This window comes from Panthera tigris, chromosome D4 (genome assembly GCF_018350195.1).
Source record: "Panthera tigris isolate Pti1 chromosome D4, P.tigris_Pti1_mat1.1, whole genome shotgun sequence".
NCBI lineage: Eukaryota > Metazoa > Chordata > Mammalia > Carnivora > Felidae > Panthera > Panthera tigris.
The window spans coordinates 89,170,547-89,189,080 of NC_056672.1; the positions used below are offsets into that span (position 1 = coordinate 89,170,547).

Here is an 18,534-nt window from a genome sequence, read left to right on the forward strand (position 1 = left end):
GATCTGGGAATCAGATGATGTATGAATCTTCTCAGGTGCTTACACCTGGTGGCCGGGGGCAGGTCACTGAACTTTTAGGAGCGTGAGTTCCCTCCGTAGGGAACTAAGACAAAAATGCAGGGCTACGAGACAATCTTTGGCGATGGGGAGCGTCTGGGACAGCTAACCAGCCGTGCTTCTGACCCTCACACAGACTAGGCTTTTGACCTTCACCACAAACCCTGGTGGAGACACTGTTATCAACCTAATTTTACCGATCAGGAAACAGGAGTAAGTTGCCCAAGGTCACAAGCAGTAAAGGGAAGAGGCAGGACTTGAACCCAGATAATCTGGCCCCAGAGCTCATGCTTTTAAGGCCATGCTACGCTGCCTCTCCCAGTCTGATGAGAGGAGGGACGCTTCCATGCTTTTGGAGTTGCAAGTGCTAAGTAGAAGAGACCTCTGTAACTTTCACTGCATGCTTTCTTTGCCCTTTTCATATTTGCCTCAAAATAATCAAGATAATTTGCCTTCTGTTTGTAGCCCCAAACTAGTTTAAGAAGAAAAAAAAAAAACTTAATCTGCATTATCCTTCAGCAAGTCAAGCTGTGAGTAGAATCCACAAACCGAATAAAGACATCTCAGCAGCTGTGCGCTCGGGAAATAACAGTGGTTAAAAGTCATCTCACCCCAAACCTAAAGAAAAGTGGGACCTTAAATCCTACCTAGGCCCCCACCTCCTCCCCTCAGAAACACATTTTATTAAAATTACAATACTGACTTCCAAGATTATGAAGCTACTTATTTAGCTGAAGTGTCTTCCTGCTTTGGTTTCTCTCCGATGGGCCCTGCCGGCCACTGCAAATACAATGAACGGGATATATCCCTGTCCCCAGTCAGGGCGATCAGTACTTACAGCTCAACGGGACCACACACGATGTGGGCAACGGTGCAGGCTGCGGACTTCAAGAATCTCCCAATTATGTGACTCTAAAGGTGTGGGAAACTAAAATGAGATGGGGCACCCAGGTGGCTCAGTCAGTTAGGCATCTGACTTTGGTTCAGCTCACAATCTCACGGTTGGTGGGTTTGAGCCCCACATCAGGAGTCTGCTTGGGATTCTCTCTCTGTCCCTCTGTTTCTGCCCCTCCCCCACTCACACTTTCACTTTCTCTCTCTCTCTCAAAATAAACGAATAAACTTGAAAAAAAGATGAAAGACCATGGTTTAAAATACAATACAATAAAACAAAACAAAACAAAATGAGCAAGTATGAACGAAATAAGAAAGGAGCAGAGCCCATTCAAACAGGCTTCGTGAAGGGGAAAGGACAAGCAGGTTACTCAAGCAAGAAGGTGGCCAGGTGCCAGGGCCCAGGGGTCACAGTCAGAGCATTACAAACTACAGTATGGAGTCTGTCTTAAACCTGAGTATAGGAATCATCAACGCATCTGAAGGAGGAGACTTATGCGATCAAACCTGCACCGTGTCTCTCTGACTTGCATGGGGCAAGACAGGAGGTGGTGAGACTGGGAAGCCACTTAGGAAGCCTGCAACTGACCGGGCCGTGGAAGACAGGCCGAAGCAGGGTGGGAGCGCGAACGCTCCCACTGGCAACGAACGCTCACTAAGCACAGAAGCACGGGGCTCCACGCTGGTGCCAGGCGCCAGAAACCACGGCGTGAGCACAGGGCCCGACACGTGGGGGCTCGCTGCAGCTGGCGTGCAGACTGGGTGAAATCACCAGAGGCCAGGGATACTGCCTGGTTCCACTTTGGTTCTCCTTAACCCACCGCGGAGTCTGACATTTCCAGCTGTCTACCGGACATCAGCTCTCAACTCGTCACCTCCGGCGAGGCTGGCCTGTTGTCATCCACAGCGTAGGAGCTGGGGACAGGAGGTGCGGCAGGCAGGTCGTTGGGAGCTGCCTTCCAGCCCACGCCAGCTACAGGGGCTGTCAATGTCCCTTCAGGACCAAAACCGAACTGGAGAATTACGAGAGGCCTTTCCCATTTTGTGACTCATCAGAAAACAGCAATTCCCCCAAGAAACCCTCTGCTAACCAAAAGCTTTGAAAACCTCCCTCAAAAACAATACGTGCCCAGCACCGTGGCACCCAACGCTTCACTATTTGCAGCAAGTCTCAACAGGAAAGGCAACATTCCCCCCAGACATCTTGCTGGGAAATTACCACGTCCCAGGTTTATAAGCAGAGGTCCCAAATAGAGCATTTTGGCCGAGAATCCCAAGGAACTGCCAGCAGAATAATGTGGTTATGCCATCTGAGCTACTGCAGAGATGCACTAAAATCTCAATGTTTGAGCTCATCCAAGTAATTAAAATTAACACGGACTGCTCCATTTTAGACGGGGAAAACAAGGGATACAAGAGTATCGGCCTCCACAATCCTCTGCGGCTTAACATTTTAAAGGCAATCGGAGCTAGCATCGTCGCCCTCCGTGCCAAGCCTGGGGGTCACCTAGCTAAGCGGGCATGTCTCTGCTGGCACGAGTCACGTGTTCCTGGGTGGAGGGTACAGGAGGCAGGAGCTGCAGTGACAAAAGGCAAACTGACGGGGCATCTGGGTGGCTCGGTTGGTTGGGCCTCCGACTTGACTTCAGCTCAGGTCGTGGTCTCCCGGTTCATGGGTTTGAGCCCCACATCGGGCTCCCCACTGACAGCATGGAGCCTGCTTGGGATTCTCTCTCGCCCTGTGTGTGTGTGTGTGTGTGTGTGTGTGTGTGCGCTCCTCCCCTGCTCACACCCTCTCTTTCTGTCTCAAGATAAAGAAATAAAATTTTTTAAAAAAGAGAGAACAAACACCCACTGAATGCCTACTACGTGCCGGCCCCGTGCAGTCACCACACAGGGAAAGAAGCGTCCTCAAACTCATTTTACAGGTGAAGACAGAGAGGCATGGAGAGGAACTGTACCATACAGAGACTGCTGCGGTGATTTTAACAGGAGGACGCACTGCCACCGAATCATTAAACAAAACTCTTCAATGGCCACTGGATCGTTTTCTGCTCACTGGGAAGAAGTCGAGAATTCACTCTGTCTGGAAACTCCGGTGATCCTAATTCTCATCACAGATGCCATGGATGATGCAGGAGTCTGAATCAATGCATTCAACTCCAGGAAGCATACTGAACTATGAAGTGTGGCTTTAAGTGGTTGAGATGAAGAAACGACTGGACACACAACCGGGCGGGCAGTCGGGCGATCGGAGACGGCGCAGGGCACTCAGAGGACCCAGCCTGACCCCGGGGGAGGTGCTACAGTCGGGCATAAGGCCAATGTCCCCCAGGGGCAAAATCGTCCCTCAGGGCATCAGGTATTTAAATGAAATTTAAACGGACCCAGCTGCAAATACAGTGCCTAAGAATCACCAACACACATCACAGAGAACACAGAGAGTTCTCTCACCATAGAAACAAACCAACCGGGTCAGGTCTGAGGTCAGCAGCAGCAAGGAAGTCAGTGCCCTGAAGAGGACTGAGTGATTGTTTTTCTCCTCTGGACACAAATAAAAGAAACACATTTAGCGTCCTCTTGAAATCAACGAGGACCCCTGAAAGCAAGCACAGCATTAGGCTGGAGCGGGATGCGGGCCAGCGGGTAACACGCCAAGGGCAAATAAAGCAGAAAACTGGGTATCGCTAGCAATAAATTTGCATTTGCATTAAGCATATGACGGAATGAAAATGCGCCAAGCCATAAGAACAGGATGATACTTAAGATATCGACACTCCAAGACACAATCTCCTCCATGTTCAGACACTGTTCGAGACCAGCTGCACCCGCCAGTTAAGTCACCCAGCACACCAGGAGTGTGTTAAGACTCTCCGATGGTTAAGACTGGTGAACTGGGACATAGGAAGGCCACTAATTAAGAGGGAAAAAAGACCAACGTTATTACCAGGTGCCTTGGGCACTTAACTCCTGTGATCAAATTAGACGTCTGGATATAGTCTAAGTTCCACGGAGACGGGAATGTATCAGTTTTGTCTGTGGGGTCTAGAACAGTGCCTCGAACACAGTAGGTGCTCATTAAGCAGGCACTGAATGGGCGAATTCGATACTTGCTAGCAAAAAACGCACTACCTAAAAGCATAGTCTGGAAATGAGTAAGACTGAGCATTTTATAACAAGAGCAACTATTTTTTCCCATGTGAATGCACGTACACACCCCAAATGTGCAGACTCCCCCCCACCTCCTTCAAAATCTACTATGTACAGAGTCATCAGGAAAGAGCCGAGCCTGGAATGCTCAGTGGTCGGAACTCCTGACAAGGGATCGATAATCAGGGAAGCCTCGGGGCGCCTGGGTGGCTCAGTCAAGGTGAGCGTCTGACTTCAGCTCGGGTCATGATCTCACGGTTCATGAGTTCGAGCCCCACATCGGGCTCTCCGCTGTTAGCACAGAGCCGCTTCAGATCCTCTGTCTCCTTCTCTCTCTGTCCCTCCCCCACTCGCTCTCTCCCTCTCTCTCGAAAGTAAAAATAATAGAGAAACCACTGTTATTTCGACTGAAAATGACTAGGGCCAATGTAACTCCCAACCCTAAAACAGGCAGACACACACTAATGGGGAAAAGAGAAAAGCAATTGGCATCTCATGCACCCAAACGAGGACGCTTCCTGTTAAAACAGAAAAACAAACAAAAAACAAAGTGGGGACTGGCACTACCTTTTCACGGCCATCCTCGCACGCCCCCCGTGCCGGCAAGGGCAGCAGGGGCCTCCAAGGCAGACACCTGCTCTTCCGGGCTTGCCCAACAAAGGCTCTGCTTTCCACATCCAGAGCTTACAGCAGAGGGAGAGACCTGCCTCTCAGAAGCCCGGGGTCTGGGGCTGCCTCACGCATGGAAGTCGGGGCAGTTCCTCTGAGCCACGTCCACACCCAGGCTGGGCCCTGCAAGGCCTTACTCTGCACAAAGACTGTAGGGGTCCTTGAATCACACCTGTCCCCGATGGCGCCCTCAGTGGTCTGAGCACTGCGCCTGCCTCACTGACAGGGGGTCGGTGGCCTCACAACTACAAATAAAAGGAAGTATTTTAGTGGGCCTTAACAGCAGAAGGAACCTGTCTGGTGCTCCGGACATTCAGCTGACATTCATTTTCCACGCTGCCAAGTACCGCGGGCCCCAATTAGAGGGCTGGCAGTACAGCCTGGGAGAAGTCTCTCTGTATATAATGAGGGTCAAAGACCTGCCGGACCACTGAGGTCCCTTTGAGACCCACCACTTAGTGGGAAGAGGCACGGCCCCTAGAGTTTGTTTGGAAATATGGGAGGGGGAGGGGGGCACAGCTCAATTACTAAGTGCCTACTAAGTGCCAGATGCCAGGTGTTCAAAGATGATGCCACAGTCCGAACCTTGGTGAAAAGGGGACAGACCTGGACAGCAAGGGGCTACGGCATGATGTGATCGGTACAGCTGCTGAGACGCCGTGGCGCAAAAATAGACAAGATCAGCTCGGCCTGATTATTCCAGAGGCTTCTCTGAAGCAACACTTTAACCGGGCTGGAAGAGGAAGCGGTACAACACGCACTCAAGAAGGTACCAGGGGCTCCAGAACAGGGATGGCAAGCAGCAGGCGCCGTCACCGCTCTGGACTCCTCATGGTGGGACGGGGGTGCGGCTGGCAGAGCGGCCACAAATGAAGCCAGAAATTTCAGAAAGAGCCTCCAATTCAGAGGCTGTGATGTTTGCCAGTACAGTAAAGGGAGGGGGAGACCAAAGTTACAGACTTGCCAGGACTTGCCAGAACTGACCGGATGAGTAAATGGGCCCCAGGGGAAGGGAGGGGATTAGCGAGTTCTGTTCACTTTGTCAAGTCAGCAAGGAGGAGCGGAAGGCGGAGCCAAGGCCCTGGCCCAGACACGGCCCCGAAACCAGCCCTCCCCAGCCCAGGAAGCTGCAAGCTGGAGCCTCCCAAAACAAATAAGTGACTGCAGCAAAAGCACCCCGAATAAAGGGGAATGCGGGCAGCAGCGCTCCAGAGTCGAAGGCCAGACGGACGTGCACCCGTCAGGCACCCCCGGCCCCGGCCCGGAGATCCCTCAGACGGGGCCTGGTGGCCAGAGAAGTCAGTGGAAAGCCTCTGCCACTCACTTCCACCCCCCTCCCACAACAGGAGTCTGAAAACGTCAAGGGGAAACAACAGAAGCTAATTCAGAAGGGAAAACACATACATAAATAATCTAAAAAGGAAAAGAGGAAGAGATTTAGAGGCTTCGATGTACCCATTCATATACTGTTTTATGGCACATTTAGAAACAGCTACTGGCAATAATTACTATTTATTAAATGCCACTCTGAACGAGACACGATATGCACATTTCCTAACCAGACACTCGGATCAACACTATGAGACTGGTATCACGCCCACTTTACAGCCCAGCAGACTGAGGCTCAAAGTCCAAATCCTAGTATAGGACAAGGCTTAATCTTGTGGGGGGTCGCAAACAGGCAGAGTGGGAGAAGAGCAGCCACAGGTGTAAACACCAGGACCTAATTTGGGTATATCTCAGAAGACTTCCTAGAGGAGGTAAGAGCTCAGCTGAGATGGAAATGAGGAAGAGTTTTCCAAAGGGAGGAACGGAGAAGGAAGAATAACATGTGCAAAGGCCCTGAGATGAAAAGATCACGGCCCCGTGTGGATCTGCGGATCTACTTCTATAGACAAGAACTAGCAAAGATAAGAGCAGGTAGAGTGGGAGGCATGGAAGCTGAACCGTGAAGTTTGCCGAAGAAGTGACACGTCTGGGAGTTGCTTTAAAGCACGCCGGTCCTCACACCCCACAGAGAAAGAGTGTACTTATTACTTCCGTGGATATTTGAAATTTTCCACAATGAAACGTTTGGGGTTCCTGTTTTCCCAGAAGGAAGGAAGGGAGGGAGGACGGGAGCCAGATCCGAAGTCCTACGTCCTCACTGTTGTTGGTAAATGGTAACACTCCAGGCGCTGTGCTCAACACGCCAGAGCGGTATTCACGTACCCCTCACAGCTACCCTAAGAGGCGGGGCTCTGCGTGCCATTTGCAGATGAGGAAACTGAGGCTAAGGAATCTGGCCAAAGGGCTGTCTGCTTCTGGACTCAGGCCCCTGAGCACAGCGACTAGAATGCCTCCAAATGCCAGCTGGGGAGCTGGCCTCGGTCCTAAGAGAGATGGAAGAAACCGCTGAGGCGCAACCAATCAGATGTCTACGTTATAAAGATCCCCGGGGAGCTGTCGAGAGGAAAATAGATTAGAAGAGGTAGGGACGGGCAGGAAATCAGTGGGAAGCCTATAGCATCGGCTCAGGCCATCATGGAGGCCCGGGCTCAGGCAGTAACAGTCAAGACGGGGAGGAAAGAGTAAAAAACGGTTTTCAAGAGGTGGAGCCCATCGATCTCGGTCAGCAGGGGTGAGGGGCCGGGCACCTGGCTGGTGTCCAGCTCGAGGAGCAGCAGGTAGCGGGGGCCGGGGGGCAGGGAGTGGCGGGTAGGATTTTAGTTCTGGACTCCAGTCTCCCAGGCCTCTGGGTCTCTGAGTGCAGACGTCTGGTAGGGACTTTGATACGTGGGTCTGGAGGTGGCCCGGGGAAGGATCGTACAAGGGGAAACAGCACGCATCACCCAGCGGCATTTCCGCAGCTCGCACCGCCGCGAAGGAGGGCCGGCAAGAAAACAGGGAGGCGTAACTTTGGATTCTCTCTGTGCTTGTAATGCTACGCTTCCTCCCCCCACCGTCAATGTGCAACTCACCATGAAGAAAAATGATACGGGACGATTTCCTTTCTACTAAACATTCCTGGAAGAGAAGACAAAGTGCCCTTCTCAGGCTCTGGTTACAATCTCCAGAAGGCTTTGGACAAACCACACAAACCTAATCAGCCCAGAAAAGGCTAATGCAAGACAGCCAGGAAGGGAATCAAGATGAGTCCCCTACAGACAGACAGACTGACTCCTGGGGGCAGGCGTGACACACGTCTAGCAGCCTCTGCAGCCACCCGGGGCAGCTTCTAGAGAGAGTTCCTGTTCCTTTACAGGAGGTTAAAAAAAAAAAAAAAAAAAAAGAGAGAGAGAGGCACAAATCTGATTCCAGGCAACAATAAAGTGGCGATTTTCAGAAACCACTAGTCAGTAGAACATAAAGATGTGGAATTAGGCCAAAGCCTTGGGACAGAAACCATTTAGAATTAGAGGGGCATCACTGGATTTTCATTAACATTTACACTCAGTGTGTTACAAGAGGCTACTGCTGTCTAGAGAACCTCTGGAAGGTAATTTTCCACTGAAGTCCTCTAGGCTGCTGCTCTGTTCTGGCATATTCTGAGATGCATACACAATCGCTATGCTTAAGAAAGGTTACCGGACAAGAGCTACCCTCTTCCAGCGCCCCCCCCCCCCCGCCCCGCTTTTGTTTGCATAACCACAGAAACGCGTACATAACTCCGCGACTCTTCCCAAGTTAGAGCCAAAAGGGACCGGAGAGATCGTCCGACCCAAGTCTTCAATCCAGCAGGAAGGAAGCCAGCACCCAGAGGGGTACAGCCACCGGGACACGGTCACACAGCGGGGCACGCGGCTAGCCAGGCGACAGCCCAAACTCAATGCCGGTCTCGCAAAAGCTCTGTCACGTGTTGTCACAACTGCATGCTGCCCTCCTCACGCTTCACCAGAAATACCAACAAGAGTAGGATGAGCTAACGCCAATGCACACCCACCACACGCGCTGCTCTGGGCACCGGGGGGCACAGAGGTAAGCCCATCAGTCTTCACCACAGCCCTGACGCGGAGGCCGTTGTAAACCACTTTGATGAGGAGGCTACGACAGAGCCAGCCTATGTCACTGGCCCCAAATCAGAAAGCTGACAGAGAGGGCTGGGGATTCAAACCCAAGAGAGTCCAACCCCAGAGCCCTGCGGTAACAAACACCCAATTTACAAAGTGGATAGCATCCAAATGTTTATTTTTATACTGGCCTTTGTGTGCAAGCATTTTCCTAAAGAAACGACGCAAGAAATCCCAGACTAGAGGCGCCTGGGTGGCTCAGTCAGTTAAGCATCCGATGACTCTTGATTTTGGCTCAGGTCAGGATCTCATGGTTCTTGAGTTCTAGCCCTGCATCGGGCTCTGCACTGACAACATGGAGCCTGCTTAAGATCCTCTCTCTCCCTCTCTCGCTGCCCCTCTCTCTCAAAATAAATAAATTTCAAAAAAAGAAAGAAAAGAAGAAATCCCCGACTAGGCCACAGCAGTGTTCCCACCAGGTAAGAGCACTGTAGGCCAATCTGAATGCCGAGCTCTGGGAGAGAGGCCTTCCCGAGCGCCCAGCGAGCAGGTTCCTCCCCACTTTGGACGAATGGGCTGCCCTGAGCAAGGCACAGCCCTTCCCAACCCCTTCTCTGCAGTCCCTCCTCCCCCCTTGAGGTCTCTTCCCGGGACGCTCACCCTGCCCTTACTGCCCCTCAACTCCCACATGCCACCCTGCCCTGTCCAAAACCCAGGGCTCCACACCCAGAGATTAGCAACCCTTCTCACCAAACTCTCAATCCCCCCGTCCAACCTCCAGGTCTCAGGAGGAAAGATCTCCCTCCCACTAGTTCACGTTAACGTGTGAACTGCTAATATCTACGCTCAGGCTTCCCCAGAGCAGAAAGGTGCCGACTACCTAAAACACTCTCTGATGTGTAGAATTCCAGAAGAACACACCAAAATCAAGTTTGGGGAGCTGTGCGATAGAGCAGAAATCACTGGAGGAGAGCCCCGTGCGGCCCAGGAGTCTGTCCCTCATCGTTGTTTGTGAAGAGAACAGCAGCCCAGCCCCCAGAGAGTAGCAACTCTGTGCGAGCTCAATGCTTCACCTGTATGACCCCGTTCAGCCTCAGAATACCTTTCTGAGGTAGGTGCAATTATGATCCCCATTTTACCGAATAGAAAACTGAGGCCCAGCGAGGTGGGCCTCGCAGCTGTCAGACAGCAGGACTAGGAGGTGAACCACGGCAGCCAGCCCAGCTCTGGAGCCCATGCTCTGAACTGCTGAGCGATACTGTCACTCCATAACTAACTACACACATAACTACCACTTCTAGAACACCGACCGAATGTGAGTCTCCTAAGGCACTCTACGTGCATGACTTCACTTAATCTTTGCTACAACACCGTGATACAAACACTAGCATTATCCCCATTTGACGGAGGAGGACACTGATGCTTTACAAGAGTTTCTTCCTCACTTGTCCAAGGCGCAGAACCGGATCAGAACACAGGCAACCTAACTCCAGAACTTACAGGGAAGGCCTGACATTTCTGGCTATCTTCTCCTCTGCTTCCGACGCCAACGCTATCTAGAAATCCCAGGGGACCGGTTTTGTTTTGTTGTCTTTTTCTGCTTACGTTACTCTCTGTTCTTTTCAGAATGGCTTCCACGGCATCAAGGCCTGGGGAGGGAGGAGAAGGGTGTAGGGTTCGAGGCTCACCAGGGCAGCCGCTCCAGGAGCCACCCCCGCTGTGGCAGCAAGCCCGTTCTGAGTGAGCAGGGGCTGTGCAGGCCACATGCTGGTGAGAGGACGCCCCGAAGAATGGCACCTGTGCTCACGACACGGCCGATCCCCAACCGCGCCTGGTCCGAAGTCATGATGATGAATCGAGGTTTGGGGGGCACTGTGTGCTTCATGAGTCTGTGGTCCCCAAGCACGTATCAGAGAGAAGAACTAATTCCTCTCTCAGGGGCGGGCCTGGTGCTAAGGCAAATGCTAGGAACAGAAATCGGGTACTGATTATACGCAGAGCCAGATAACCCCCAAGAGACTGATGGAACTCTTTTCCCAGTTTTCACACCACTGCCAAAATGACAGCTGCCACACAGCACCTGACATCAGGCGCTGTAGCTCAAATTAGCCTGACTCGGTCGACTCCAGAAGACTGCTATCAAGCCCCATCCCCTCCGAAGCACCTGCTGTCGACCCGGCCCTCTCAGAAAGGACACATGGGCGACAAGCATCGTGGATAAAACTGCTAACCTCAGCCCTCAAGGAGCTTACCATCAGTTCCCCGACTGACCTCAGGCTGTCCTTCCAAATTACCCTTCTGGAAGCCAGCCCTGGCCTCCATCACAGGATCTCAGAAATGCCTCTCATCTCCACGTAGCGCATCTGGATTGCTCAGTAATGGCCAAAAATGGCAGTGTCCTTATCGTACTTCATCAAAAAACACGAGCAAGCAAACCGCAAAAGGGGTTGTAAATTAAAAATTCAAGAGAAGAGGCTTTTATTTTTTCTTTCATTCATTCAGTGAATTTTAACGGAATGCTTGCCGTGTGCCAGGCGCCTTGCTAGGTGCTGGGGACGCCCAGCAGAGAACAGGACAGACGCGGCGCCTCCTCAGGGACGTGGAAGAGGCTCAATCTAAAACAACCCCACCCCCGTTAGCTCCAAGATGAGGACACATGAGGAACACCTTCAAGGATGGATCTGAGCGAGGCAGACGTAACAGCAGCTTCAAGCCATTTAATTTTACTAAATGCTGGTAGGAATGGTCAGGGAGGCAGGATGGAGGAAGAGCCTTCAGACTTGCCAGCGGAATGTTCTCGGAATAGAAAGCAGCTCTTGCTCTAATAAAAATGAAAAATGAAGCAGGTGGAAACCTCGAAGGCAGCAGCAGCACCTTCCTTGGCGCCCATTTCCCAACCCCGCCCCCCCCCCCCACACACACACACCAAAAGTGACCCTTCAGGGTCTTCTCTGCTTCTGCTGTCACCTGGGAAAGGCTGCGACCTTAGCCAGCTTTTCAGGCAAATGCACAAGCAGCCTCTGCCACAAACAAACGAAAAAAGTCAGAGTCAGAAAGAACAGCCTGGTGACAGGAGGCTGGAAACCCTCGGGGAGGGGTCTCGGGAAGAAGCGTGGTGTAACCCGCAGCATATCTGAGCACAATCGGCCACAGAACGTCCACGTGGACCACCTTACGGCAAGGACAGCGTGGAGGCCAATTATTTCGTGCCCTCCTCAAGAGAGCCTGTCATCCCTCCACAGAACAATCATCTATAGGTGCATGAGAGTTAAAAGCTGAAGTCTGTCCCCAGTTCAGCACGGAGAAAGTGCTGCTCACAGCAATTTGCCATCATTTCATTAGATTAGATTAATTTTTAAATGTGTTATCCTAACAATTATGCCAACTACCATGTAATTAATATTCCAACTGACTTTACGAAAATTACAAAATCCCCTAAAGAAAATCATTAGTCATTAAGCATGAACGCAACTCTTCTATGGCCAACAGCACATACGACAGAAAGTTCGTCACACAACGGGTGGTATGAAAGCCCTTCCCACACTTCCTTCAATTCTCAGCCAACAGCGCGCAAAGCTGACATTGGCAAGTCACCCCGAACTTCACTTAACATATTAATGCGCTTCCTGGTTGAAACTCTTTGAGGGTAAAATGATGAATGAGGAAGGCTTCAGCAACTGAAAAGGCTCTTTTCGTTTGTAGGAGGGGCAAAATAAACACACGTGATTGCTTGCTGCCTCCATATCCCCAGCTGGAAATTAGAATACTGGCTTATTTCTTGGGGCTGCTTCCTGAGTTTATTAAAGAAATGTACACAAGGCATCCTTACCATTGTTTCTCTCTTTCAAGGCTTCGTGTATTCTTGCAATCTACCTTAAATCCTTTCTAGAGTAAGGTAAGGTATAGATAAGTCATAGTCAAATGGGACATTATCTATCACGATGGAAGTAAGAAACCTGTTTTCCCTGCAGCCCACCTTGGAATAATTGGCAGGGGCCCCTGAGTCCCAGAAACAGAGCTGTGAGCCCCTGCATGACCTCAGCAGGAAGGAATGCAGAGGGTGATTAGTGATGTCTGCCCGGGACGAGAGCAATAGTTTGGGGGCCCCCCGCAGACCACGCGTCTGTCAACTCCATCTCTCAACAAACCATTATAAATTAGCAAAACGCGTACAGACTCACGAATGAAAGATAACGTATGAACTGCTCCTAGGGCGAACGCTGAAGGGGAAAAACATTTTCTGTAGTCGGAACCCTTATGCCAAAATGGATTAAGGCATCAAGTCTGGAGGAAAGGAACGCTGACCTCGGTCAGGAAACGCAAATTCTCGTCTAGCTGTGGGGCCATGAGCAGGTCAGTTCAGTGGGCCTCAAGGCGCTCAGCTTTAAAATAAGGGTTAAACTACACATCTCTCACTCATACTCTGTTTCGACTGATCAATGGTACGAGCAGCCCCAAACCGCCCCTCTGCTGGGGCACTAGGGAGCTGATGAAAGAACTCTGCTACGAAGGCTCACCAGGCCCAGAACAGAACTAAAAACCTCTCCGTCTCTCACACGGCTCGTGTGGGATTTACCATCTATTTTCATCTGTAGCATCTCCAGGGCAAGAAGTTCCATACACCTCATAGTTATTGTCCTTAATACCACCTCTTCTCCAGCTTGGAGCAAGGGGAAGGGTCGGGAGCAGGGACGTTTATTTCAATACACTATTAAATTCGGCGAACAAGCACACTGCCCTCAGTCAAAAGTTAAGTGCCATCGCCTCGATTAGAAACCAGTCACTTCCCCTGGAGTCCCGGTCACTCGTGGTTTTGTGAGCAGCCTAAGTTTTCCTGCCACCGAAAAGTCTCCATAGCTCTGGCCTATTCCAAAAACATTACCCACGTGATACACCAACACAGCTTCCGTGTCCAAACACCAAAAAGCAAGACTTTCTACCAGGAGACCAACTGGAAATAAGTCACACATACGCCTACTGATCAGACGCCACCCAATCCCGGGGTAAACTCATGGAAGGGTGACCTACAGTGCCCCTGGGAAAACAAAGAGCCTCAAACAGGACAGCCAGATAGGGCAGTGTTGTCTGCATGGGGCTGGAACGGGCTCGCGCCTGGCTACGGCAATGAAATAATTTTTATTTGCCCTGCACCCCCTCCTTTTGGGAACTGCCTCTCCAACTCCAAGGAGCCCCACTTCCTGTGCTTCAGGTGATCTGTAACAGCCAACCAGAGAATCTCGCTCCTGGTCTCACGGCCTGTTTAGATAGGAGCCACCTACCAAGCAGGGCTCAAATCCCTTTTCGGGGTCTGGTGTGACAGCAGGAGATCACCTGCTACGAGAACCAGGCAAATCTACAACTGCCAGGCCGTCTTGTCCACCCTCACAGGCGTCAGGCCAACACAGGAAAGCAGGCCTAGAGACAACAGGAGAGGGACAGTCCCCATACCAACTGGGCGCCCGGATCCTCAAGACCTAACTGGGTTTCTATCCACGGCAGCCCAGAGTTTGGGGGACAACCCCTGCGGGCTAAGGGTTCGTGTCAGAGGTTCAAGTTCTCTTTAATGCCCCCCAGCACAAATCACTTCTCCCTGAATCTCAGACTTAGCTGCTAGAGTTCTACCTCACACCGAAATGTATTAAATACTGTTGAGAAACTCAAAGAAAAAATTTTGCTCGCCGGAAAAATTTTGCTTCATCTTCATGCAAGACAGAGTGGGGAAAGGACCACAGAAAAGAGGGAAAAGATGATGGGTAACTGGAGGGGGCGAGAGCAGCTCCCTGTCAACAACTGTGAGAACCACCGTTTCCAGAGCAGTTGCACAGTGTAATGAAGAAAGCTGATTCCAAACACGTATTCTAATTCTTTATCAGCAAGGGGAAAAAAATACGCAACAACCCGAAGCACCCAAACAAAAGGAACTTGTCAGTAAACAGACTGTTGCCAGGCTTACGAGCCTAATTGTTGTCGTTATTTTTAGACTCCGGTTTAGTCTTCCCTTCACAGCTGTCCCAGGGTCTAGGCCACAGACCCGCCTGCTGACGGAGGCCTTGAGGAGCAAGTTCCATGGAGCGTGTTCAGAACAATCTCCCTCAGGGGCGCCTGGGTGGCTCAGTCGTTGAGCATCCGACTTCAGCTCAGGTCATGATCTCACAGTTTGTGAGTTTGAGCCCCGTGTCAGGCTCTGTGCTGACAGCTCAGAGCCTGCTTTGGATTCTGTGTCTCCTTCTCTTTCTATGCCTCCCCCACTCGTGCTCTGTCTCTCTCTCTCTCTCAAAAACAAATAAATAAACATTTAAAAAAATTTTTTAATAAAAAAAAAGAACAAGCTCCCTCGAGAGCAGTCTACAGTAATTAAAGAGTAGAGAATAGTCTGACAAACACTACTCTCGCGATGTTCTTCCAGTGACCACAGGGGAAGACAGTACAAGCAACATAAACAGCGTCAGTGGCTGAACATTCAGACCACCACTCCTTAACCTTCTAGGGGTCATGGATGCTTCCAAATTTGATGCAAGCTAGGAAGTCTTCCCCAGAGGGGGAAAAAAAAAAACAAACATACACACAACACAACATCTTGCATATGATTTCAAGGAGTTCACAAAAGCTGCTCCCCACACCTGGTCTCCAGGTTAAATGTACCTGACTTAAACCTTCTTAAAAAATTACCTAAGCACTATGATGAATCCTCAAAGATTCAGAGGACAATGAAATAGCTCATAGAGAAATTCCAAATCTGTAACCCCAGGCTGAATCAAGACCAAACAAACCCCCCCCCAAAAAAAAAGAAAAAAGAAAGAAAAACTTACCTTCACCTTCTGCATTTCTGAAATGTAAGAAAACTCAGCTTTCTCTCTATTAGCTCCCTTTCTGACATGTCTCCCTTACCTTGTTTGACCATTTATACGCTTGAAGGAGTTGGCTATAGAGAGGAGTTTTGTCCTGCACAGGATCCAGGCTTAACAGCCCACTGTTATGGAGAGGATGGTTCTCAGATGGCTTGCCTACCAAATTACTCAGACGCTCCAGCTCACTGGAAAAGAAAGAGATAAAGCAAATAAACCTGAGTCCACTGAAACCCCAGTTCTTAGCCAACCACATTGGTAAAAAAAAAAAAAAAAAAAAAAAAAATTTAAGAAGTCTCTTAAGAAGAAATACTGTGAAAGGTTAACATCAGGGACAATTAAGAAAACTCCTAACTGGGAGCTTGTCTTATATTAAAACCGAGCTACAGATCATTCGAGTACCTGAATAAATGGTAATTATTTATCATTCACGTAGGAAGAGACTAGTACGTGGTACTTCACAGATGGTGAAACTTAACAAAACAAAGAAGAGATAAAATAAACAAATGGAACGGGAAGACACCACCGAGGGGGTTGTGTCAAACACTTCGGTCTAGCAGGAAAACTCGAGAGAAGCCTGGGAAAGTGAGCCAACAGCGAAAGCACATTCCAGGAGCACATTCTGTGAGGCCAGTCTCAAACTGTTCAACAAAAGACTCTCTAGGAACAGCTTCTCATGCCACACTCATTTTGGAATGTTCAGCCACCTTCTTGGCACCACCGTGTAAAGATTTTAAAAGGCGACAGAACGCAAATGTTCTTGAACTTTCGAGAATGGTGAAGGGTTAGAAGATGCCAAACATTACCAAAGGAAGCAGATCAGAGAGGAAACGCAAGAGAAATAAGAACAGCCGGGGGGCACCTGGGTGGCTCAGTCGGTTCAGCGTCCGACCTCAGCTCAGGTCATGATCTCACAGTTTGTCAGTTCGAGCCCCGCATCGGGCTCTGTGCTGATGGCTCAGAGCCTGGAGCTGGCTTCCGATTCCGTGTCTCCCTCTCTCTCTGCCCCTCCCCCGCTCACACTCTGTCTCTCTCTCCTTCAAAAAAAAAAAAGAAGAAGAAGAACAGCCAGTGCAACCCCTCAAGCAGGGGAAGTATTAACTGGCACTGCGCCAGAGACAGCAAGTGGACGTGGGAGTTGAGGAGGGGTGTGTGATTTCCTGGCTTCCCGCCAACAAAGAATGGCAACTACTTAAGGGGAAAAAAAAAAATCAAAAGAGGCACCCATCATTGGGTCACCACCTCCTCCTCCATTCTACCTCCTCCTTCCAGCTGGTTACTAAGGAAACCAAGTTGGGGGGGGGGGGGAATCCAGCCATTCCAGAAATTGTAGGATGACTATCTTACCAAATGCCTTTCCCTGCTAAGGTCAGTTCTGAGAAGCAAAAGTCCTGTAAGTCTCTGAGAAGGGTCACTCTCTTAAGGAAGGGAGGAGAAGTTCAGGACCTAACCAATTAAAGGGTTCCTACTGTGTGCTGGGCTTTTCACAATCACCCTTTCACTCAATTCTTCCACAACACTTAGAAAATAGAAGAAAGTGACTTGTAAGAAAGAGAAAGAAACATACAATCCTTAACCCTACAGGGCCACGAATTAATACGGGGGGGAGGGGAGTTAAACATAGGCGACTGAGCTGGTGTAGGCTGAGATCAGGTCTCTCCAGAGGAAGAAACTGACCAGGAGCAGAGTGGGAAGGAAGTCCTGATCAGGTGGCTGGGGAGGGGGCGGGGGCGCGGGAAAGGTACAGATCGAGGCCTGTTTTATCGTGTTTGGAGGTGGACTAGAGTGGACCTGATGGCTTCCAGGTTCAGGGGCGAGGCACCGGTGCTAATCAGACCGAGCGCACTTGGGTTTGGGGCAGCGCTGAGCTGGTCCCGTTCGGCAGTACTTGATCAGACACGGTGGGGCACAGAGGGCCTACAGGTGAGAAACCTGCGAAGCGGAGGTGAGAAGTGGAAGTTCGTGGGAAGAGCACGTCTCCTCGTCAGGAACCGAACGACCACACGGGAGGTCCAGGGCGGCGGGAGGCAGCCAGGAATAGGAGGCCAAGAGAAGGGAGACGAGAAAGCGGGGGTGGGGGACGAGGTGTCCCTGAGGAACGGGCATGGGCTTGGAGGGGAGGGAAAGACAGCAAGGGAGCAAGAAACTGAGAGCAGCCCCAGGTTAGAAAGACTCGCGCGGGGTCGGGACAGGGTGGACACCGGGCGGGGTCCCCGACGCTGGCCCCTTCAGCCGGTACCTACTTGAGGTCCCGGTTGACCGAATGCAAGTTGTCCTGGAAGTGCGCAATGAAGGCCTTCTCCCGGCCCTCCAGCGTCTCCTTGTTCCGCATGCCATCCTTCAGGCAGTCGAACACCCTGCTCACGCTGGAACGCAACGCCTGGATGGCACTGATGGCCTGAGCAAAGGCCTCCAGGTTCACTCCGACACTTAGCACGTCCGCCATGTTGCCGCCGCCGCAGCGGGCTCTCCAAAGCCGGCTTCGTGAGCGAAAGGCCGCGCTCGCTGATGACGCCGGCCCTCGAAGGCCTCTGGGAAATGTAGTTCTCGCGGGGCGAGGCTGCCCAGGTGGTCAGTGCAGGCTTACGTTGTCGGAAAGAGGGTTTCCGTTCAAGCGAACGAATGAGTGGGCCGGAAAGTGATCGCCTAGGTGTGTGGAAGTCAGGCTGCACCCTCGGCTTTCTTAATGGTGACAAGGAAATACGGAAGGTTCCCGCGTTTACCCAATCTTGAGCCCGTGGGAATCACAGGGAAAAGAATTGCTCAGAGCAATAGTGTGCACGGAGTGAAGGATTATGACCCACTGGGTAAAATGAGTCCATATCCTTAAATAAATGAGGGGGAACGGAAATTTCTTGTCTACAGTAGAATGCCAACTGGTAGAAGAAAGGATAGGGGGAAAGTACCATTTAGCAACCATTAGAATAATA

The 18,534-nt window shown here is 50.9% G+C and overlaps 1 protein-coding gene across 3 annotated transcripts in view; it reads right to left on the reverse strand.

Annotated features, from left to right (window-relative positions):
- Positions 1 to 18,067, reverse strand: part of MED27 (mediator complex subunit 27) — a 199,516-nt gene extending 181,449 nt beyond the window's left edge. For all 3 annotated transcript variants that reach the window (XM_007078840.3, XM_007078841.2, XM_042965190.1), the window contains exons 1-2: positions 17,848 to 18,067; positions 15,648 to 15,792 (exon numbers count right to left, since the gene is read on the reverse strand). In XM_007078840.3, the coding sequence (XP_007078902.1) occupies positions 15,648 to 15,792; positions 17,848 to 18,050 (348 nt within the window). In that variant the 5' untranslated portion in view covers positions 18,051 to 18,067. The remainder of the gene's footprint in view (positions 1 to 15,647; positions 15,793 to 17,847) is intronic.
- Positions 18,068 to 18,534: the final 467 nt, after the last annotated feature.